This window comes from Antedon bifida, chromosome 2 (assembly GCF_963402885.1).
Source record: "Antedon bifida chromosome 2, ecAntBifi1.1, whole genome shotgun sequence".
In the NCBI taxonomy this organism is placed as follows: domain Eukaryota; kingdom Metazoa; phylum Echinodermata; class Crinoidea; order Comatulida; family Antedonidae; genus Antedon; species Antedon bifida.
The window spans coordinates 21,306,555-21,330,997 of NC_136227.1; the positions used below are offsets into that span (position 1 = coordinate 21,306,555).

The following is a 24,443-nucleotide window of genomic DNA, read 5'->3' on the forward strand; positions in this document are numbered from 1 at the left end:
TGAAACACTAAGATAGCAATTTCGGAAGGAAATTATCTCAGGAAAAACATATTAACGTGTAGAAGAAATTTAAATACGTAAAATATAGATGCGCACATTGACTGCCAAACACGAAGATCTTCGTGTTTGGAAACACAACGTTTGACTGGTGTTTCGCGTTTTTTTTACGAAATCCGGTAGATAGGTTAATTATTGGTATATACTATAAATATGGACACTATATTCGGTCTGGACCGTCAATATTTTACTATTTGAAAGTAACTAATCTGGTTACGAACGACTGTCAAAATGAAACCTGTCGAAATAACATACACCGCGCATCACAGTAGCGCGTAGAGAGATGGCTTGGCGCATTGTGTATCGGGCGCTAGCTATGCCGCCGAAGCATTACAAAGGTTTTTGTGGATTGGCATGTTTGTTTGTTATCTGATTAAAAAACAGTCATAAAAAAGAATCATAAAAGAAGTCATAAAAATAAAAGAGTCATTTTCAATATAAGTCTTTAATTTTATTATTGTATGTAGACCTATAGCCTAATTGTTTTGGTGTTTCACTGTAAGTGACAGAGTTTCACGCAACAAACTTGTTTAAAAATGGTATGGATATTATCATCAGTTACTAGGCTAGTACTAGGCTAGCCTAGGCCTAGTCGTAAAACGGTTCCGGACCAACTTTAGGCCTGGTTAACTAGGCCTGATGTCTTTACTATGTGGATTTTGGCGAAACATTGATGTAAGATTTATGATTTATAAAATGTAATACATTTTTCGATAGTGATAACTTGTTTTTATAGGCCTATCGGTGCCATGTAAGTAACTTTTTCGTTGTTTGTTGATCTCACCGGGCGATATTTTCATATTGTGATGTCTTGCACAAAATCGCGAATATCTCGACTTTCTTGCGCAAAACTACGAAAAACTAAAAAAGTTGGTTACTTTTATTTTACTATTACGATTTACATATTGAGATTTGAAAATCGTTTTTGGTACCATTGTAAAGCTAAAATCTTTATGATTATTTTAGTCTAAATTACATATAAATCAGATCACATACATAGTTTCAATCAGTTTAAAAAAACCATCGAATTGGGCTACAAACGCTGGTGGTGGCAGTTTCTAACTGGAAAAACCTCTGGCAGTCAAAGTGTTAAATGTGATGAACTATGACGCAAAAGGTGAAAATACAATCGTTTTTTTTCAACTGGCCATATGATGACGTCACAACATCTAATTGGCAAAAATGTTAACATGAATTCGTATCTACAATGCAATAGCTTCCAGAAAACGTTTTAATCATGATTATCACTTTTTATTCTGATGAGCTATAACAGATTGAAATTTACTTTTAAAAGTGACCCACGTTATTTACATTTTTAGACATGATGACGTCATAAAAATTTTAGAAACTACGACTGTTTAAAAAAGGGCATAATTTTGACAAATTTTTTTAACTTTTTCATTAAAAACACACGCAAATTGTCCAATTCAACGTGCTCGTATGACGTAATTTTAAGTCGAAATGGTTCCAAATTTGGTAAAATTACTATAAAAGGCTAGAAAAATATGATTTACGCAACACATTGACGCATTTCACGTTTTGTGCACACCGCGCACGCAAAAATTTGCGCATGCATGGGAATTTTTGACATGCTTAAAATGACATGAAACGCGAAGAAAGTTGATTAGAAATTAATTTTGTGCATTTTGAAATTTTAGATGCGCGTGCGCGCATAACTTTGTGTAAAACACACAATTTTTTTTCAACAGAAAGTTAGCGCATGATATAAATTACACTTTCGCAAAGTTTCAATTTAAAATGTTATTTGGTATTTGACCTATGTTAAATACACAGAAATCATAAAATCGCGCGTAAGTCACGTTGCGCAATTGTAAACATCCTGAAAAGGTTCGCTGCACAACTTCATATGAATGACGATATGTTGAGAAAGTTACGACATGTTATGTTTTCATGTTTTACAGATACGCGTGACACAAAAATTACAGTTAGAAAGAAGATAAAGAAAAAAAAGATGATGATTATTTCGTACAATCACAAGGAGTTATCCTGCATCTTCGTTGCTAAATATTAAAGATTTCATACAATAACAATAGGTGATCATTTTATTCTAAATGATCACCTAATAATAACAACTAGATTTGAACTCGTCACTACGGACGAGTTAGGTTATCCGCAGCGCCAACGCCACGTGCACGTCATACGTTAGAATATTGCGCAGAGAAAAACGATTATGCCATTGAAACAATTTTAGTGTTCTCTCTATTTTGTGTCACGTCTAAGTATATACAGTATAACACTATACTGTATACGTACTACATTCAGTGCAGAATAGGAGAAAATAAATGACCAAAGTTATTGACGCTTTTGAATATGACGACGTCATCACAATTTTAAAAATGGTAAATCATGCGAAAGATAATTGATTGACCTAGACAATATAAAAAAATGGGGGGAAATGGATTACGGATGAGTTGAGATGCGCTCTATTAAATGTGATGAGCTTTGACGAAAGAGACAAAAATCCTCTATTTTATATTCGAGTGGCCATACGATGACGTCACAATATCCGGTTAGCCACATCAATGCATGATTCGATATCTACAACTCATCTACTTTCAGAATATGTAATAAAATATAAAATTCACCTTGTTGTTTAGAATCTATGACTGAAAGGCATAATTTTGACGAATTTTTGAACTTTTTCATCAAAAACGCACACAAATTATCCAATTCCACGTGCTCGTATGACGTGATTTTAAGTCAAAATTGTTTAAAAATTGGTAAAAGTACTAGAAAAGGCTGGAAAAACATAAATCACGCAAAAAAAAGATGTTTTTAGCGCTACGTGCGCACCACGCGCGTAAAAATTTGCGCGTGCGTGGCAATTTTTGAAATGCTCAAAATGACATGAAACACGTAGAAAGTTTATTAGAAGTTGATTTTACGCATCTTGAAATTTTAAACTAGCGTGCGCGCGTAACTTTTTGTGAAACATGCCATTTTTATTCCATAGAAAGTTTGCCCTTGATATGACTTAAATTTTCACCAAGTGTCAATACAAAATGACTTTTGGTTTTTAATCTATGATCAATCATTGAAATTCATAAAATCGCGTGTAAGTCAAATTGCGCAACTCTAAATTCATAAAACGAAGTTTCTTGCACATCTACAGCTACAGGTCAATCTTATGACAAAGTTATACAATCTTATGTTGGCCAGAATTAGAGATACGCTGCGAACAAATAAATACATTTTAAAGTACACAGTATAAACTGTATACACGTAATTTAATTTTTTAGGCATGATGATGTCATAAAAATTAAATATTTTTAACTCATGCATAAGATAGTTGATTGACCTAGACAATATTAAAATCTCGGAGAAAAAGGAATACAGATAAGCGTGATGCGCTCCATTTAATGTGATGAGCAATAACGAAAGAGACAAAAATTATATATTTTACATTCGTGTGGCCATACGATGACGTCACAATGTCCGGTTAGCCATATTGATTAATGATCCGATATCTACAACTCATCACCTTCCAGAATATGTAAGTTAAAAAAAGTTTACCTCGTAGTTTAGAATCTATGATTGTTTAAAAAAAGGCATAATTTGACGAATTTTTGAATTTTTTCATTAAAAACACGCACAAATTGTACAATTCGACGTGCTCGTATGACGTAATCTTAAGTCTAAATTGTTTTAAAATTTGATAAAATTACTATAAAAGGCTGGAAAAACATAATTCATGCAAAAAAAGATGTTTTTAGCGCTACGTGAGGACGACGCGCAATTTGGGAATTTTTGACATGCTCAAAATGTCATGATCAGCGTAGAAAGTTGATTAGAAATTAATTTTGCGCATTTTAAATATTAAATGCGTAACTTCGTGTAAAACATGCCATTTTTAGTGCACAAAAAGTTAGCGCAAGATATAAATTAAACTTTTGCTAAGTTTCAACTTAAATTGTTATATAGTTTTCAATCTATGTTAAATACGGGAAATTCATAAAATCACGCGTAAATCATGTTACGCATTTCTGACGTCATTCACAATAGTAGGTGCACAACTTCATGTGAATGCCCATATGTTGACAAAGTTATGAAATGTTATGTTTACACATTTTTGATATAAGCGAGACACAAAAATAGAGGAAAAATGCGCGTGCTCGCGTAACGTCTTGCAAAACATGGCATTTTTAATCCACAAAAAGTTTGCCCTTGATATGACTTAAATTTTCACAAAGTGTCAAAACAAAATTATGCTTGGTTTTTAGCCTATGATCAATCATAAAAAATCATAAAATCGCACGTAAGTCACGTTGCGCAACTCTGACGTCATCAAAAAATAGGAGGTGCACAACTTCACGTAAATGCCCATATGTTGACAAAGTTATGAAATGTTATGTTTACAAGTTTTTGAGATACGTGAGACACAAAAATGCAGGAGAAAGAAATAAGAAAAAACTAGATTTGAACTCGTCACTACGGACGAGTTAGGTTATCCGCAGCGCAAACGCCACGTGCACATCATACGTTAGAATATAACGATTATGCCATTGAAAAAAATGTTAGTGCGCTCTCTATTTTGTGTCACGTCTAAGTATATACAGTATAACACTATATACTGTATACGTACTACATACAGTGCAGAATAGGTGAAAATAAGTGACCAAAGTTATTGACGCTTTTGGACATGATGACGTCACAACAAATTTAAAAATGGTAAATCATGCGAAAGATAATTGATTGACCTAGACAATATAAAAACATGGGGGGAAATGAAATACGGATAAGTGGAGATGCGCTCTATTAAATGTGATGAGCTATGACGAAAGAGACAAAAATCCTCTATTTTATATTCGAGTGGCCATACGATGACGTCACAATATCCGGTTAGCCATATCGATGCATGATTCGATATCTACAACTCATCTACTTTCAGAATATGTAATAAACAATAAAATTCACTTTGTAGTTTAGAATCTATGACTGTTTAAAAAAAGGCATAATTTTGACGAATTTTTGAACTTTTTCATCAAAAACGCACGCAAATTATCCAATTCCGCGTGCTCGTATGACGTGATTTTAAAGCGAAATTGTTTAAAAATTGGTAAAATTACTAGAAAAGGCTGGAAAAACATAAATCATGTAAAAAAATTATATTTTTGCGCTGCATGCGCACGCGCGCGTAAAATAATTGCGCGTGTGTGGGAATTTTTGAAATGCTCAAAATGACATGAAACGCGTAGAAAGTTGATTAGAAGTTGATTTTTCGTATTTTGAAATTTTAAACGCGCGTGCGCGCGTAACTTTCTGCGAAACGTGCCATTTTTAATCCATAGAAAGTTTGCCCTTGATATGACTTAAATGTTCACCAAGTGTCATTACAAAATTACTTTTGGCTTTTAGTCTATGTTAAATACGCGAAATTCATAAAATCGCGCGTAACTTACGCTGCGCGACTCTAAAGTAAAAAAACGAACTGTCCTGCACTTCTACAGATAGAGGTCAATCTTCTGACAAAGTTATACAATGTAATGTTGATAAGAATTTGAGATACACGTGACACAAAATTCTGGGAAAGAAAGAAGAATAAGATAGACTAGATTTGAACTCGTCACTTTGACGAGTTCGGGTTATCCGCGCAAACGCAACATGCACATACTTATAACTATATGAACCTCGACAATTATTATGCCACCCTATGACATGAAATTAATATGTTTACAGTGCTGAATTGTACCTATTATGTAGCATACACCATATTACAGTATTTTACAGAATAAACTGTATATGTTATATACAGTGTAGCATAGACAAAATTACGAGACCCATCTTTTAAATCCAATTTTTAACACGATGATGTCATCAAATTGACATATAAAGATAACAATTTTAGAAGATAATTATCTAAAAATTTACATTAAAACAAATTTGAAGAATTTTGGGCACGTAAAAGTGAGATGCGCTCTCGTTTAAACGCAATGAACTTTTACGCAAGAGATGAAAATATGACTTTTTGAATTCAACTGGCCATATGATGACGTCACAACATCTGATTGGCAAAATATTCACATCAATTCGTATCTACAATCCAATAGCTTCCAGAAAACGTTTTAATCATGATTATCACTTTTATTCTGATGAGCTATAATAGATTGAAATTTACTGTAAAGATGAAAATAAGTGACCCACGTTATTTACGTTTTTAGACATGATGACGTCATAAAAATTAAAATATTTTTAATTCATGCGAAAGATAGTTGATTACCGTAGACAATATTAAAATTTCGGGGGAAATGGAATACGTATAACCGAGAAGCGCTTTGTTGAATTTGATGAGCAATAACGAAAGAGTAAAAAATCCTATATTTTACATTCGTGTGGCCATACGATGACGTCATAACATCCGAGTGGTAAAGGTTCTGCATGAATTCATATCTACAACATATCTGCTTACATATTAAATTTTAAAAATTGGGGGTCGTGGATGATCCTGAGGAGCTATAATAGATTAAAAATAGGCTTAATTTTGACAATTTGTTGTCACTTTTGCAACTAAAACGCGCGCAAATGGTCTAAATCAACGTGTTCGTATGACGTCATTTTAATTTGAAATGATGTAAATCTTTTTTAAAATGACTAAGAAAGCCTGTAAAATCATAATTCAAGAAAAAAACACATGATTTTCATGTTCCGTGCGCACCTTACGCGTAATTTTTTTCGCGTGCGTGGGAATTTTTGACATGCTCAAAATGTCATGATCAGCGTAGAAAGTTGATTAGAAATTAATTTTGCGCATTTTGAAATTTTAAATGCGCGTGCGCGCGTAACTTCTTGTGAAACATGCTATTTTTAATCCATAGAAAGTTTTCCCATGATATGACTTAAATTTTCACCAAGTGTCAATACAAAATGACTTTTGGTTTATAATCTATGATCAATCATTGAAATTCATAAAATCGCGCGTAACTTACGCTGCGCGACTCTAACGTCATATAACAAAGTTTCTTGCACATCTACAGCTACAGGTCAATCTTTTGACAAAGTTATACAATCTTATGTTGACAAGGATGAGAGATATGCGTGCAACAAAATTCCGGGAAAGAAAGAAGAACAAAGAAGATGAAAAAAAAAAAAGATATTTACAATCACAAGGGTTATCCGCAACTTCTAAGTTGCGGATAACCAAAAAACTAGATTTGAACTCGTCACTTTGACTAGTTCGGGTTATCCGCGCAAACGCAACATGCACATACGTTTAAAATATATGAACGCCGACAATTATTATGCCATTCTATGACATGAATTAAATATGTTTACAGTGCTGAATTGTACCTATTTTGTAGCATACAGCATATTACAGTATTTACAGAATACACTGTATTATGTTATATACAGTGTAGCATAGACGAAATTACGAGACCCATCTTTTAAACCCAATTATTAACACGATGACGTCATCAAATTGACATATAAAGATAACTATTTTAGAAGATAATTATCTAAATAATTACATTATTACAAATTTGAAGAATTTTGGGCACGTAAAAGTGAGATGCGCTCTCGTTTAAACGCAATGAACTTTTACGCAAGAGATGAAAATATGACTTTTTGAATTCAACTGGCCATATGATGACGTCACAACATCTGATTGGCAAAATATTCACATAAATTCGTATCTACAATCCAATAGCTTTCAGAAAACGTTTTAATCATGATTATCACTTTTTATTCTAACGAGCTATAACAGATTGAAATTTACTGTAAAGATGAAAATAGGGATCCCACGTTATTTACATTTTTATACATGATGACGTCATAAAAATTAAAATATTTTTAACTCACTCCAAATATTGTTAAATAGACTTGCCAGAATTATCCTATATGCTGATATTAGAACACCTGTTGATGATCTCATGACATCACTCAATTGGAAACATATAAATCAACGATGGGACCATAATATTCTTATAATGACCTTTAAATGTTTAACAGGTACTGTTCCCGATTACCTAATTGATTTTTATGATTTTATTGATAATTATCACAATTTAAATACAAGAAGCAAATCGAAAAACACTTTAGTCTTACCAAAATGGCATAATGATTCTGGTAAAAGAACATTTCAATACCGCTCAGTCAAACTCTGGAATAATCTTTCACCAGATATTCGCAGCTCTATAAATTCATTAACTTTGCAATCGTTTAAAAATTTGATCTAACTGTATTTTTCTCTTGCTTCTTGTGATATTGTAGTCTTTAAAAACGTTTTCATAATTTTCCATTTTTATTGTTTATATTTGTAATTTGTAAGTGTTAACTGGACTTCAAGGAAGAACAATGTACAAATATTGAATGAATATCCAGAATAAAGAAAGATTTCTATCTATCTATGCGAAAGATAGTTGATTGACCTAGAGAGTATTACAATATCTGTGGAAATGGAATACGTATAAGCGAGATGCGCTCTATTTAATGTGATGAGCAATAACGAAAGAGTAAAAAATTCTATATTTTACATTTGTGTGGCCATACGATGACGTCATAACATCCGAGGGGTAAAGATTCTGCATGAATTCATATCTACAACATATCTGCTTACATATTAAATTAAAAAAATTGGGGGTCATGGATGATCCTGAGAAGCTATAATAGATTAAAAATAGGCATAATTTTGACAATATGTTGTCACTTTTGCAACTAAAATGCGCGCAAATGGTCTAAATCAACGTGTTCGTATGACGTCATTTTAATTTGAAATGATGTCAATCTTTTTTAAAATAACTAGGAAAGACTGTAAAATCATAATTCAAGAGAAAAACACATGATTTTCATACTCCGTGCGCACCTTACGCGTAATTTTTTTCGTGCGCGTGGGAATTTTTGACATGCTCAAAATGTCATGATCAGCGTAGAAATTTGATTAGAAATTAATTTTGCGCATTTTGAAATTTTAAATGCGCGTGAGCGCGTAAGTTCTTGTGAAACATGCCATTTTTAATCCATAGAAAGTTTGCCCATGATATGACTTAAATTTTCACCAAGTGTCAATACAAAATAACTTTTGGTTTATAATCTATGATCAATCATTGAAATTCATATAATCGCGCGTAACTTACGCTGTGCGACTCAAACGTCATATAACGAAGTTTCTTGCACATCTACAGCTACAGGTCAATCTTTTGACAAAGTTATAAAATCTTATGTTCACAAGTAATAGGGGATATGCTGGTCACAAAAATCCGGGAAAGAAAGAAGAATAACAAAGAAGATGAAAAAGATATTTACAATCACAAGGGTTATCCGCAACTTTACAAGTTGCGGATAACCAAAAAAAAAAAGATCGTGACAATAACAAGGGGTTATTCGCCAAGTGCGGATAACCAACTAGACATGAAACTCGTCACTTTGACGAGTTAGTTATCCGCACGACAAACGCCACATGCACGTCATACGTTGGAATATTGCACACAGAAAAAGATTATGGCATTATGACCTGAACTGAAGAATATCATATCTTGTTAGTGCTGAATTCTGTCTATTTTGTGTCATATAGTATATACAGTATAATCTGTATACATATTTCATACAGTATAGAATAGGTGAAATTACGGGACCCACCGTTTATTCCAATTTTTAACATGGCGACGGTATTAAAATTAAACACTAAGGATAGTCCAGGACTAAAGATAGTCCCCTTTCATGAATACCAGCCTTAGATAGCAATTTCGGAAGGACATTATCTCACCAACAACATATTAACGTGTAGAAGAAATTTGAATACGTAGAATATGGATGCATGCTCGTTTAAATGTGATGAACTATGACGCAAAATATGAAAATACGACTTTTTTTATTCAACTGGCCATATGATGACTTCACAACATCCGATTGGCAAAATGTTCACATTAATTCGTATCTACAGTCCAATAGCTTCCAGAAAACGTTTTAATCATATTTATCACTTTTTATTCTTACGAGCTATAACAGATTAAAATTTACTGTAAAGATGAAATTAATAACCCTGTTAATTATAATTTTTAGGCATGATGACGTCATAATAATTAAAATATTTTTAACTCATGCGTAAGATAGTTGATTGACCTAGACAATATTAAAATCTCGGAGAAAAAGGAATACAGATAGGCGTGATGCGCTCCATTGAATATGAAGAGACAAAAATCCTATATTTTTCATTCGTGTGGCCATACGATGACGTCACAATGTCCGGTTAGCCATATTGATTCATGATCCGATATCTACAACTCATCAACTTCCAGAATATGTAATTAAAAAAAAGTTCACCTCGTTGTTTAGAATCTATGACTGTTTAAAAAAAGGCACAATTTTGACGAATTTTGACGATTTTTTTAACTTTTTCATCAAAAACGCACGTAAATTATCCAATTCAACGTGCCCGTATGACATAATTTTAAGTCGAAATTGTTTAAAAGTTGGTAAAATTACTAGAAAAGGCTGAAAAAACATAAATCATGCAAAAAAAATTGTTTTCAACGCTACGTTCGCACCATGCGCGTAAAAAAATTTTTTACATGCTTAAAATTACATGAAACGAATTACTGACAAAATGAAAATGCTGTGGGTATATCAGTGGCTGGATCTCAATGGAGATACAAAAAAAAGGGGAAAAACTAATCAAAAACGATAAAGTAAAACAGCCAGAAAAGTTAGCAGAGCTTTCGGGCAACACTAGCCCTTCATCAGTGCAAGTGAAGGTACTTGGACAAGATAGATAGATTATATCAGGCAAGCGCTGCCCGAGTGGACAGGAATAAAAGAAATAAAACAATAGGGGCATGGTGAATAGAGGGTGTAGATAGTATTGTGTAGAAAACAAAGAAGAAAGCTCGGTAGATATAAACAATTTTGGAATGGAACTTAAAAAACAGCTAAATGTCCCTTTGACTAATTCCAAAAAAATTAAAAAAAATGTTGAAGTATCATAATAGTTATTAACTATCACCAAAAATTTGTCGACAAAAAAATCATTTTACTGAAATACAGACGTTTTTTTGTTAAAAAATAACTTTGACTTCCAGTCAAAGTTTTCGATCAAAACATATCCCATAATGAAACGTGCTTGTTTGGCTACTCTGTATGCATAATCATAAAACTTCCTCACGATCTGTGTGAAAACACCTTCTCAACCGTGACGAGTTGTAAACAATCCTAATTAGCATATGCATAATGCGTACTCGTGGTTTGAAATCTTTGTTTACTTTCGCTCACGACGATTTTCCAGACAAAATGTAATCAAACTAATTTACCTGTTAATTATGTAAACTTGTTGCTTTTGGCTCGAATTTTCGACTTAAAGTGAATAACTTTAATATTACAGTACTTTGATATGGCCAATTTAAATTTAGAATATTTTGACCTTCATTTTTTTTGTTTTCAAGGGACAATACATCTTTAAATTTTGGTAGTCAATGGAATAATTTTACCAATCTGGGAGTATGACAATTAATTGATTGTCTTATCCGAAAAATGCGGCCAGTTGGTTACTCTTAAATTTTTCAGTAGAGTCAACCAGTGAACAAGTTTTGCAAGATTCGTTGCAAAGGTGACTGCCCAAATTTTGGCTGTCGTGACAGTTCATTTCACTTTTAAATTTGGATCTGACCCCATGATCTGACTCCATGATCTGACTAATATATCACAAAGGAATGGGAGGTCTACGAAATGCAATAATAATAAATTTTGAATTTGGTTAATTTTGCGAATAAAGTCTGTGGAGTCCTGAATGTATGAAGGGAGATCAGTCACATAAGTAAATCATCCACATATTCAGACATTTTCTCTGTAGCAGTGCCATTGCCCGAAATAATGGGTCTACCAGGATTGCCTGCTTTGTGGATTTAGGTATGAAATAAAATCTGCCTGGAACTGGATTAACCTGTGCCAAATGAGGTCCAATCTTAGGATCAATGGAGTGTTTTTTTACCATCACAGAAACAGATTTGACCACCTTATCCGCAATTTCCAGGGTGGGATCCGTTATAAGTTTACGTTAATGAAGAGGATTGTTTAGCTGTCTTAAGGACTCCTTTTCATAAAATTTGATGTTCATAGCAACAGTAGCAGAACCAGTAGCAGAACCTTTATCAGCGGGTTTAATGATGATATCATTATGCTGATGCAATTTGGCAATGGCCTGCCTCTCTTGTTTTGAGAGACTGTCACGTTTATCTGGACTCGGGACGAAGTTTTGTACATTGTCCTCAATAGCCTGAATAAATGTTTCTAAAGCTGGACAACGATGTTTAGGTGGATTTCAGGAACTTTTTGGTTTAAATTTTCTAACGTTGCCTTCATTTTGCGTGGTGCTGCTTTCTGAATCAGCAAAAAATTCACGTAATCGTAATATTCTGGAGAAAGACTCCATATCCAAAGATAATTGTTGTGTGCCGACCTGCCTTGGTTTTGGGCAGAATTTAAGTCCTCGGGAAATAAGTTTTTTCTCTCCTTCGGAAAGTCGACAATTAATTTCAACAACTGAATCAGGAGGTGGTGTTGCTCCGATTCTTGTTATAAGTCCGAATGAACCTTCTGCAGGGTTTCCTAAAAGCCCTGAAATCATCCGAAGGTAGAGTCATTTGTGTTGAAATGACCAGGTCTGCAGGTAGACCAAATTTGTGTTGTCCACTTCGGGTCATTACCGTTGATTGCTTACGGCAATCATTGGCGATAATCCTGAGTTTGTTTTGAAACGCGGATGCACAAAGTTCTCTTTTCAACTTCTTAGTTCTAGAGTGAGTTTCAACGTCAAACTCAGTGAGGATTTTGCGGCAATTGCCAATTTGGAATATATAGTCACAAAAAAGAACGGGTTAACTAAAATTCAGAAGCAGATGCAAAAATAACAGAACTCAACATTAGCAGAAACTAATTGACTATATAAAGCAATAATACCACTGGGGCTAGAGATGTCTCTACAATGTTTCCACATGAATCCAAGCATTTTATTTCTGTTACAAATAATGTGGTCAAAGAAAATTAATTCTTTTTAAATATCTGGGAGTTTTGTTTAGCACAACCGGACAATGGAAAAAGACTACAGAAGCAAATTGTTATCAAGCAAATAAAAGCCCTTTTCAGTTTAAAAAGTTGTTTTTTTAGTTCATTATCAGCAAATACATGGAATTATTTATTTGATGTAAACATTTTACCAATATTGACATATGGTAGTGAAGTGTGGGGAATGTCAAATTATATGGATATTAGCTAGGTTCACATTCAGAAATTATCGTGAGTTTCTTTATCATGATGTTCTATATGAACCTGCAGGAAGTCGTTAACGTGACCTTGTTTATCATGTTAATTCCGGCAAACATGCTCTCGGAGAACCTGTTAATTATCATGATCTTACGAAGTTATCATGATATATTAGACACCGTTATATGCAGAGACGAAATTCAACCAATCAGCGCTTGGTTATTTACTGCGTCATCGGCCACCCACCGGAAGAAGTCACCATTGTTGTTGTTTTGATTTCTTTGACCGCCAGCTTCAACAAGTTGTTTTTGCTTTGATAGTTATATTTCTTTGGTTTAACCCACTGTATCGTTTCGGACATCATACATCAAGTTAGACGATTAAAGAATGAAATACCGAAATCGAAATCGGGAGAACGAACCAGAAATTAATGTGAAACAGCCAGTACTATTTCGAAAGCTAGCCTAGACCATCCAACCCACACTCGATCCACCACAAAGGCATGCATGACATACACGAAAAGGCTGACACTTCTGCTATTTGCATGCACGTCGCAACTTGCCTTTATTTTGTAAAATATTGATTTTTAACCATGAAATGGATAATAAAATATCGTTGCATGTGTAAATTATTTCATATTCTTCAATTTATAGACTTGACTGATTTTTTAAACAAAGCTAATTCCTTAAATATACATCATAAATTTCTAGGCCAAATTTTTTTTTTAACAAAGTAAAACATGTATTGTACGTAAATGGTGGGGGTAGGGACTACTTACTAACTATTCTAGACATATATATGCATAATAAATATTGTTGTCATGAATTTTAGTAAATACATTAAAATTAAAGTACTGTATTAATGTAATAATAAAATATTCGATGTAGTGTGTGATTTAATAGACCAATGTATCATGTGACGGGACACTAAAAAATACGTAGGCCTATAGCCTGGTGAATAAATTCCTCCATGTTCAATCCGTCGTGCAAACAGAGAGTGTACTGTGGAATGTTTGTTTGTGTAAATAAATCACTTACCAACTCCATTTTCAAACAAGATGAGATTTTTATAGTTAAAATCTTGTTTTGAAACCTAAAGTTCTGCAAAATTACGGAGTTAATAAATATCATCGATTTTGAACGTTCTTTATTGCTGCCGAAATTGTAAAAACTTCAGAAAGGTAAGCGTGAGTGAGGTAAAATTACATACAGGCCAGGTTTGTTTTCAAATTAATTCACGCTCTCTACTTAGGCCTACTTTTTGACACGAAATATTTGAGGCAAAGATGCCATGGCTCATCCGCAAGAGAACCATGGACAACGCCTATTAGTTAATATTATTTGTTATCTTAGGCCTGCTGGCTAGCTACTACAAACAAACCCTTGCCACGTGTGCTCCGAACATGTGTGTTTGGCCTTTCACGCATCGGTGCACCTCATTAGTATATTCTATGTGAACGCTCTTCCTGTTAACATGATATTCAATATCATGATACGACAGCACGATAAAATCTTATGTGAACGTGGCTATTGGCAAAATTCAAAATAGATTCTGTAAATATCTGTTGGAAGTAGAAATGCACCAGATATAGCTGCTACTGCAGGAATGGGAAGGTTTTCTCATGTTTAATTAATATTTTTCATTTTTTTAAATAGATAATAATCGTTATGCTAATGAATGTTATTTATATCAATTAAGAAGAGCTAAATGAAATGAATTATGTTGGTTATATTATGTTTAGAAAATTCTCTGTTCCATTGTTGTTGTTTGTTTATGTTTGGTTGTCACAGCAGGTCCATGATTCTGCTTCTTTTATTTCAGATCTAAGGTTGAGACTCACTGTTATAGACCACATTTTAATCAAAAGGTAAGAACATATTCAAGATTAAACTAGATTTGAACTCGTCACTATGGACGAGTTAGGTTATCCGCATCCGTATACATACTATATACAGTGCAGCATAGATGAAATTACGAGACCCATCTTTTAATCCAATTTTTAACATGATAATGTCATCAAAATGAAGCACGTAGATAGCAATTTCGGAAGGGAATTATCTGAGCAACAACATATTAACATGTTGAAGAAATTTGGATACCTAGAATATGGATGCGCTCTCTTTTAAATGTCATGAACTATGACGCAAAATATGAAAATACGACTTTTATAATTCAACTGGCCATATGCTGACGTCAAAACATCCGATGCGCAAAATTTAATTTAATTCGTGCCAGCATCATTAATCATTAGGGACACCACAGGACGGTGCTCATGAATAATTTATGCATGAGCTTTAACAATTCCGTCTTAAATTTTTGAGGACGATAAAGTTGCCAGAAATAATGTATATATAACCATATATATACAATTCAAATTACATTTAAAGATGGAATTTTAAGAACTCTATATAATATTTGAAATATAAAGTAGCACATACCTTGTTGGTTGTACCTGCATTGTTGATGAAAAGCCAAGACCAGCCATAATCATTGCAGCTCTAAAAGTGAAACAGTAAAATCAAGAACTTTAAAATACAATAGAGTGTTAATATTATGTAATTAAAGGTAAACGTGAAGTGTAATAAAGATCTAAGAAACTTGAAAACACAAGGCTTTCTAAGTTGAATATACAGTACAAAAGACAGCCAGCCAGGCAGTCAGCCATCACTTTCTTAAGAATTCGCATCACAAAGGCATGGGCTACACAGTGACGAAGTTCATAATAGCGATGCTGTATCTCTCCATCTTCTATTAAGCAGGTGCATTAAATCAACATTTTCTCATTGTTGAAGTCAGAATAGCTGTTTTTCACCAATTGAAAACATTCCTCTATATCCACGCTCTTTCTAAGTTTTGCTGCGTTGCCTCATCCCATGGCTTTGCTATCCAATAGACTGGAATCAGCACATCTCCAAGACACAATATGTGGTGAAGTAAACTTTTTTTGTACCGCCTCTTTAAGAGCTCTAAAACTCGTCAGTTGAATTAAGCTGGTTGTGTGGCAGAACTACGGCTTAATATCAGTAGAAATCAGCTGCCCTTAAGGGTGTGCATGTACATTATCTAGTAGCAACATGATTTTGTATGGGAAACTGTTTCTGGAACAAAACTTTATTTATATGGGACAAATTTATCATGAAACTATTTTTTAAAATGAATGCAAGCATCCATAGCAAATATTAGTGCCTTTTCTTGTAACAGATGCTGTTACATACATGTAAAACACACTTCAACCTTTTGGGATGTCTGCTGCTGTCGTTCAAACTTGTTTTTTTAAGCCCATATCATTGATATTGTAGACGTTAAATTAAATTGAAGAGCTACAAGGTTGAGGTTCCAATCAACTGTTTTTATACAAATGCCAATGTTTATATCTATCCAGAGACGTAGGGTGGTTGCTGTCTAGGAGAGGGAACTATTTTAAGATGGAAATGGCACTTTTAATTGAAATATGAAACGGAGTCTCAAGTATACATCAGCTCCACCATGCTTGGGCCTGAAAACTGTGAAAAACAGAGCTGCTAGGTCACCGGAAATTGCACTATATACATATATAATTATATATATCCAGGACCAGCCCACCCCAGGACATAACGAACTAAGAACATTTTTTTTAAATAAAGCTGTTAGGTCCCCGGAAAATGCACTTATTATACTTTGCAATATGAAACAAAATATATATATCCAGGACCAGCTAGCTCTACCATCGTTTTGAAAACTAGGGCTACTATAGGTCTTCATAAATTGCACTTGAAAATGTCAGGCCTTGAGGCCTAAAAAATGTTTTCTTTTTTTACACCCGCCACTGTTTTTGTACACTGCCACTGTTTTTGTACACTGCCACTGTTTTTGTACACTTCCACTGTTTTTGTACACTGCCACTGCTTTTGTATCCTGCCACTGTTTGTGTACCCTGCCACTGTTTTTGTACCCTGCCACTGCTTTGTGTACAACGCAGGATTTTGTACCCTGCCACTGCTTTTGTACCCTGTGACTGTTTTTGTAACCTACCACTGTTTTTGTTCGCAGCCATTCGTTTTGTACAATGCAAATGGTTGTACCCTGCCACCGTTTTTGTATCCTGCCACTGTTTATGTACCCTGCCACTGTTTCTGTATACAACGCAAGATTTTGTACCCTGCCACTGTTTTTGTACCCTGCCACTGTTTTTGTACCCAATCACTGTTTTTTTCACAGCCATTCGTTTTCTATAACACAAATGGTTGTACCCTGCCACCGTTTTTTTACTCTGCACTGTTTTTGTACCCTGCCACTGTTTGTGTACCCTGCCACTGTTTTTGTACTCTGCCACTGTTTTTGTACCCTGCCATTGTTTTTGTACCCAGCCACTGCTTTGTGTACAACGCAATATTTTGTACCCTGCCACTGTTTGTGTACCCTGCCACTGTTTCCGTACCCTGCCACTGTTTTTGTACCCTGCCATTGTTTTTGTACCCAGCCACTGTTTAGTTTACAACGCAATATTTTGTACCCTGCCACTGTTTGTGTACCCTGCCACTGTTTCCGTACCCTGCCACTGTTTTTGTAACCTGCTGCTGTTTGTGTACCCTGCTACTGTTTGTGTACCCTGCCACTGTTTTTGTACCCTGCCACTGTTTCTGTTCTCAGAGGCGTAGGGTGGTGGCTGTCTGGGAGAGGGAACTATTTTAAGATGGAAATGGCACTTTTGAAAAATGAAACTGAGTCTCCAGCATACATCAGCTCCACCATGCTTAGGCCGTAGCTAAGAAAATTTTTGAAAAATAGAGCTGCTAGGTACCCGGCCACTGTTTCTGTACCCAGCCACTGTTTTTTTTTACCCTGCACTGTTTTTTTTTACCCTGCACTGTTTTTGCTCCCTGCCACTGTTTTTGCTCCCTGCACTGTTTTTGCTCCCTGCACTGTTTTTGCTCCCTGCACTGTTTTTGCTCCCAGACAAGTATTTGTAACCTGCCACCGTTTTTTAACCTGCCATCGTTTATGTACCCCGCCACCGTTTTTGTAACCTGCTGCCACTGTTTTTGTATTCAAACGGAAATTTCATACCAATCGAATAACCAAATACATAGGCCTGCTACTGAATTTATTTTGAGATTTAAAATAAAGAAGAAAGCTAAAGGTTTCTTGAATTGTTTATTGACACTTTCCTAATGTCTGCAGTTACCATGAAATGAATTTAGCATGAACAGTAATAGGGCGATTGGTGCAGTAGGTTGGACGCTTGACTAACTGATCGTGGGTTGGGTTCAAATCAAACATTCGTTGAATTGTAAGACACTTTATATTACGTTTTGTCTTCCTGCTACCCAGGTGTACAAATGGGTACCTGTAAGGTCCAGATACAACTTTCCGCTGTTAAGAAGGCTAATTTCCGTTCTCAAAACTTTGTACCATGTGCTATTAAAACGCGAACAATTCAGGGCTCTCACTAAACATGTGAAGTCTGCCTGGATCAAGTTTGTTTACTTTGTTCGAACAATACAAAATAATAAATAAATGGTTTGTGTGTTTTATTGTTTTTTTATTCACTCATGTGTTGAATGTTTTCAATCTTCTCCGTCACAAAAACATCATACGCTCTACACATGCAGTTTTATAATTACTGCACATACATATTATGAATGAAAATAGCGATTTACAATGACAAATAACACCATTTCCAACTAATCCATTTCCACTTAGCAAAGCATACCCTCTAAAAAGATTCCATTCTTATGTGGCTTTAAGTTCTTTATCTTGAATCATTGAACATGATGGTAAATGACCAATGTACATCAAAGTTGCAATAGTATTAATATTTATCTCTTTGATTTAGTGTAATTTAGTTTAGCATTTATCAAAATATAATTCATTAGAGTACATATAACCAAATAGCACAATTCTGCCTAACTGATTAAGTACAATTTAAAGTGTATTTAAATCAATCAATACAGTTACTACACTTACTTTGCAGGTGCTTTATCAGCTTCTATCTCTTCGAGTTTCTGATAAACTTCACTTAATCTTTGGCTTTGTTTTGAATCTGTTGAGCCAGGACTAAACAACAACATTAATTCAAATTTATGAAATTAACAATTCAAGTTCACATATTGAATAACACTTGGATAGAAAAGGTCACTGCTCGCTTGCAACTTGATCACTTAGCAATCATGCGATTAAAACTGCCAAATTATGCGCAAGGAAATGTTGAGGTCCGCTGATAAGTACTGTAAAAGAAATTTTGACTGGGTTTTGTCGGGGCACAATGAAAATATAGCCTTTAGTGACATGATAAATAGTCTACTGATCACATTGGGCTTTATTTCTAAGATGCTCAGATAAGCTAAGATAAACCCAGTCAATATTTGCATAATATTGTAATTGTTTACTGACGGAACAGAGCTAACCTGGTTGCCTGTAATTGTTCAGTTAATCGTTTCTCTTCTTCTAAAAGGTCATTGCGTATAGTGTCACATTCTAAAACACTGTCAATAGCTAGAATACCATCACCTATAACTTCCTGCTCTACATGCAAGACACTGATATGAGACTGAATCCTCAGCTCACCACTAAAGAAATAAAAACAAAAAAATCATTGGCTGAATCATGGATTAATGAATAGACGGATATGCATCAGTTTGAGATTGAAGCTTCTGTGTCTCTAGCCGACAAAGCGCGGACTACCCACAATGTTACAAAATAAACAAAAGACTTTTTAGCGGCACATCCACCGTTAAGATGTATGATGTATACATCATAGCCATATGCGCAGTGTTTCATTCACAAGCTATCTGCTTCTTCACGAAAATGGCAGAAGCAAATGTTAGTACATGAAGTCATTACTACACCATGGAGAAAATAATATAGGAGATGCTTTTAAATCGGATCAAACAGAAATATACAGTGAAATAGCGACAGTCAACAATAAACAAAGTTTCGCAACAACGGAACAGTTGCATGCCTAATCTTGTTTACTGCAATTGATAAAACAAATTTTTGCGTATTTCAGTTTTCAAATGTCCATGCATGCGAAAATATATTTGTTGGTTCTAACTTTATGATCAGTCATAGAAATTCATAAAATAACTTAACACTACACAGCTCTGACATCGTCAAAAAGCTTTTCTGCACAACTACACTTCAAAGTCAATCTTTTCACCAAGTTATACAAAGTTATGTTTACAAATATTAGAGATGGAAAGAAAGAAGATGATAAAAAAGAAAAAAGATCCCGAAAATCACAAGGAGTTATCCGGAAATTAGTGTGGAAAACTAATAACACAAACCAACTGTCTTAAAATATAATCAATTGTTTACATCATATACATTTTTTTTAAAATAAACTATAAAAGTATGATGAATCAGAACTTTTTTTTTATAAAAATATTTGATACAGGGCCACTGATAGCTGTAGTCACACTTCCAAGATATCTGAACATAAAAATTTGTTTGTGCAGTTGTGTATTCATAGGAGGAAAAGAAATCGAAAAACAAGAATATTACAATTTATTTAAATTTTGTAGTTTATTGTACAATGAAGAACATTGATTTTTATCGACTCAAAATATATATGTAGGCAGAATAATAAATAGTAATTCAGTACCATAATTAATACATAAATAGTCGGCCTACAATGTTTCAAACAGTTAAGTTTTAAAAAAGGTAAACAGTAAACAGTTTTAAAAAGGTTTTTTTTTTAAACTTTTAAAATTCAATCATGGCATGATTTGTACCATTACATGAATATAAAACATTCATTATTTGTTTTATATAACATCTAAATAGATTCCTGTCATTTGAATCAAACAAAAGCATTTGATTCACATTGATTAAAACAGTAACATTTGGTTTTTAATAATTATATTAAATATTATTATTTACTAGTAATTATACCCGCCCCAGGGTGGGTTTCAAAATTAGTTTAAAGCCTTCTCAGTACATAACACCTGATGCCAGTATCTCCCTATACTCCCCAACCTCCACCCTCCCCAACCTCCACTTCAATAACACCCCACACTCTTTTTTTAAAACAAATTCTTCCCAGGACAAATGTCAATTCAACTTTAGGGGAAGGGGTATACATAGCTATGATAGGCCTATGTTTTAAGTACATTGTAAACTGTGTAAATGAATAGGTGTCATATTGGCTGATAATTAAATTATCTACAGATACTGCCTTCTTTCTCCTATCACCATCCCAGCCACAATAACAAACCTAACTCCTCCCATGGACAGTTCAAATGTAATAACTTTTCCTAGTACAATTCCAATCATGTTATACTTCATTACGTCAGTATTTCCGTCCCTCTTCCTCCCTTCCAACACACCCCAGATACTGGATGATTGTGTTTAAGACGTTTCCAGTACAAATTATGTTAGCCATCACTACCAACCCATAATCCCTCAGTGGAAGTTTTCAGAAGTAGTAACATTCCCACGGTTTCAGTCATGGTGATAGGCCTACATCCCCACCCTCTTCCCAGGGCTAATTAAAATACTTTAACAAACTCTCTCTCTCTCCTACCACACATTTCTGGTCAGTTTGATAGTCTACTATCCCTAGCCTAAGCAAAATCCCCACTATCCCCTCAACCTCAACTCTTATACACTATCTCCCCACCCCCTCTCCCACCAAACTTGGATACAAGATGGCGGATGATGTTGAAATATAGTTTAGAACTTTCCAGGTACAATTGTGGTCATTTTGATACCCACAATTTTAATTCAACAACTTTAGCATCTTAATAAATAGCTGATAGGCATGGTGTAAGTACTTTGCAAACTATGTAAATAAATTGGCTAATGAATAAAATATCTTATTTGAATACCGCTGAGTTACCTCTTCCCCAGCCTATATCATTTCTCCTCTTACCATCCCACCACAATCACCAAACCTTAACTCCTCCCTAGGTCAGTTCAAATGTAGTCACTTTTCCCAGTACAATTCCAATTATTATGTTGAACTTCTATTACCTCCAAATTCCAGTATCTCCACCCTTCCCCTCCCAACTAACCCTCTTCTTGGTGATGGTGTTTAAGACATGTGTTAAGCCATTACTCCCATAACCCCTCAGTGGCAGTCTTCAACGTAGTTTGTACATTACACTCTCAGTACAGTTTCAGTCATGTTGAAAGGCCTACGACCCCACCCCAAACTCCCAGCCCCTTCTCAAGATAATTAAAATACTTTAATAATGTCCTACTACAATTCTGGTCAATTTGATAGCCTACTACCCCTAGCCCAAGCTTAAATCCTCCAGAAATTTCCTCATCAGCACGACGCAAATCTAACTCTCTTTCTGTATATTCTGGTTCCAAATTTTCTGCATTATAAAAACTCCAAGCCATATTCCGAAAATATTAGGTATGTTAGGCTATTTAATTGATTTTATTTATGGTTATCCCCCGCACTTCCGTATTGAAATACTGTACTAAAGACGATGGATGCTTGGATTTGCTTGAATGCGTCCACCTAATCTGAAGTCACATAATTGCTCTTAACCTGTCAAAATGGCGCAATTTCCGATATGTTGTCGTTTAAAAGTCTATTTTTTAACTAAATTGCTTACTATTGTACCTTGAACCATTGTAATCATGTTTTTATTACATTTATCTATAATAAGCATAGTGGCACATTTAGCCCAGGGTGTTCCTTTCCTTTAATAGCAGTATTAACCTTACCAATTCTAATGTCCTTGCGCCGATGTATTTGCGATAGCAATTTGGGTGAAATCATGGAGCAAAGAATATTCTTTACTCCATGGTGAAATCCAAAGTCTCGGTGGTTTTTTATGATATCTTCATTTCATACGACGAATTTAGGAGATCTTGCACCCGGGACACTAGTTTTTTGGCAATATTGTTGCATACACCGTCTAAATCTATGCATAATTTGTACAAGCAACTACTTCCTTAAACCTAACTTCTGTGATTTGTAATGGTGTTTCTCCAGTAATGCCTTCATGATGAAAACAACATTGTATTTTAACTCCATGCTGTTAGTTTTTATCGTTTATGAGAAGCAGAAGAGCGTCAAAGCACACATAACTGTTTTCCTTAATTTACTACAAAGCAGATTAAAACATATTTTATTTTACATTTGCTTGTTTATAATTTATTAAATGGTTATATTTATTTTTTTAAATGTGTTTTGAATAAGTAATTACGTATTTAATTAATAAATACAATGCAGAAAGGTCATGGGTAAATCAGCGTAAAGAACTTTTAAAATACTGACGATTAAACATCATTTTCTCAAATTGTTGCAGGATTTTTAGGTTCAACTCTACGGTTTTCACATAAGAATATTATTTTCATAATTATCATAAGGAGATAACTTAGTAGCCAAAAATCGGAACGAGAATAAACGATAGGATTTTCACCCGATGGCCTATATCTGCCAAAGAAAATTTATAATGCTTTAAAATTCATACTCAAAAACTTATTTTTCTTGAATCACAACTGTTTTATTTGTGTACATTTAGAATCACCAAACTTCTTTCTCCATCAGGTTTTTATTGCCGGATCACTCTGTGCATGATCTTAAACAACTTACAATCCAAGTTGCATTAGGTAATAGTAAAAGGTCTAAGACATGGGTGTGGCAGTAAGGGCAGTCATTTATGCACAACTGAAAATAGGGTTGGAGACGATGCTCACAAAGCTAGGTTAGCCAATTGACATCTTAGACACAGTTCCTTTTTCACATCATACGTCAAATAGTCAAAAGAAACTTAAGTGTTCCGAGAGCAGTTTTGATTATTAAATCAGCCACAAGCCTTTTCGTGTATTTATTTGTTGAAGTGAAAATGTTTATACCAGTTCTATGTGCATCTAACTTAAGTGGAGTTGGCTATATGCTAAATTCAACAAATGAATATATGTAGTAGTTCTTATTATAGTTTTTTCACTTATGAAATAGAAAAACATACCTTGAAATCATGTGCAACAATGTGCTTTTACCAATACCATTTCTTCCTACTAGACCATATCGTCTACCATATGCAAGAAGCATATTAGCATTTTTTAATAAAACTCTAATATTAGAAGAAAGAGAAATAACAATAATAATAGAAATATATGATTAAAGAGGCCCTTTAAAAAAAAAAACACACACACACAAAATAGATTTCTTAATTTATTTTACATTTGTACATCACATCTTTATATCACAATTACGGGCCTTGAATTTTTTGATTTTA

General features: G+C 34.3%; 2 protein-coding genes across 2 annotated transcripts in view; both read right to left on the bottom strand.

Annotated features, from left to right (window-relative positions):
* The window catches only part of LOC144858623 (ATP-binding cassette sub-family F member 3-like), a 140,037-nt gene that overhangs the window by 79,509 nt on the left and 36,085 nt on the right, over positions 1-24,443 (bottom strand). Inside the window, exons 7-10 of the mRNA XM_078714709.1 lie at positions 24,174-24,278; positions 19,650-19,811; positions 19,210-19,299; positions 15,702-15,761 (exon numbers count right to left, since the gene is read on the bottom strand). Of these exons, the coding sequence (XP_078570835.1) occupies positions 15,702-15,761; positions 19,210-19,299; positions 19,650-19,811; positions 24,174-24,278 (417 nt within the window). The remainder of the gene's footprint in view (positions 1-15,701; positions 15,762-19,209; positions 19,300-19,649; positions 19,812-24,173; positions 24,279-24,443) is intronic.
* Positions 15,816-18,267, bottom strand: LOC144858646 (uncharacterized). The gene is made up of 2 exons (XM_078714743.1): positions 18,250-18,267; positions 15,816-17,813 (listed from the first exon to the last, which is right to left on the bottom strand). The coding sequence occupies exon 2, from the start codon at positions 17,705-17,707 to the stop codon at positions 17,057-17,059; it is 651 nt and encodes a 216-aa protein (XP_078570869.1). The 5' UTR covers positions 17,708-17,813; positions 18,250-18,267; the 3' UTR covers positions 15,816-17,056.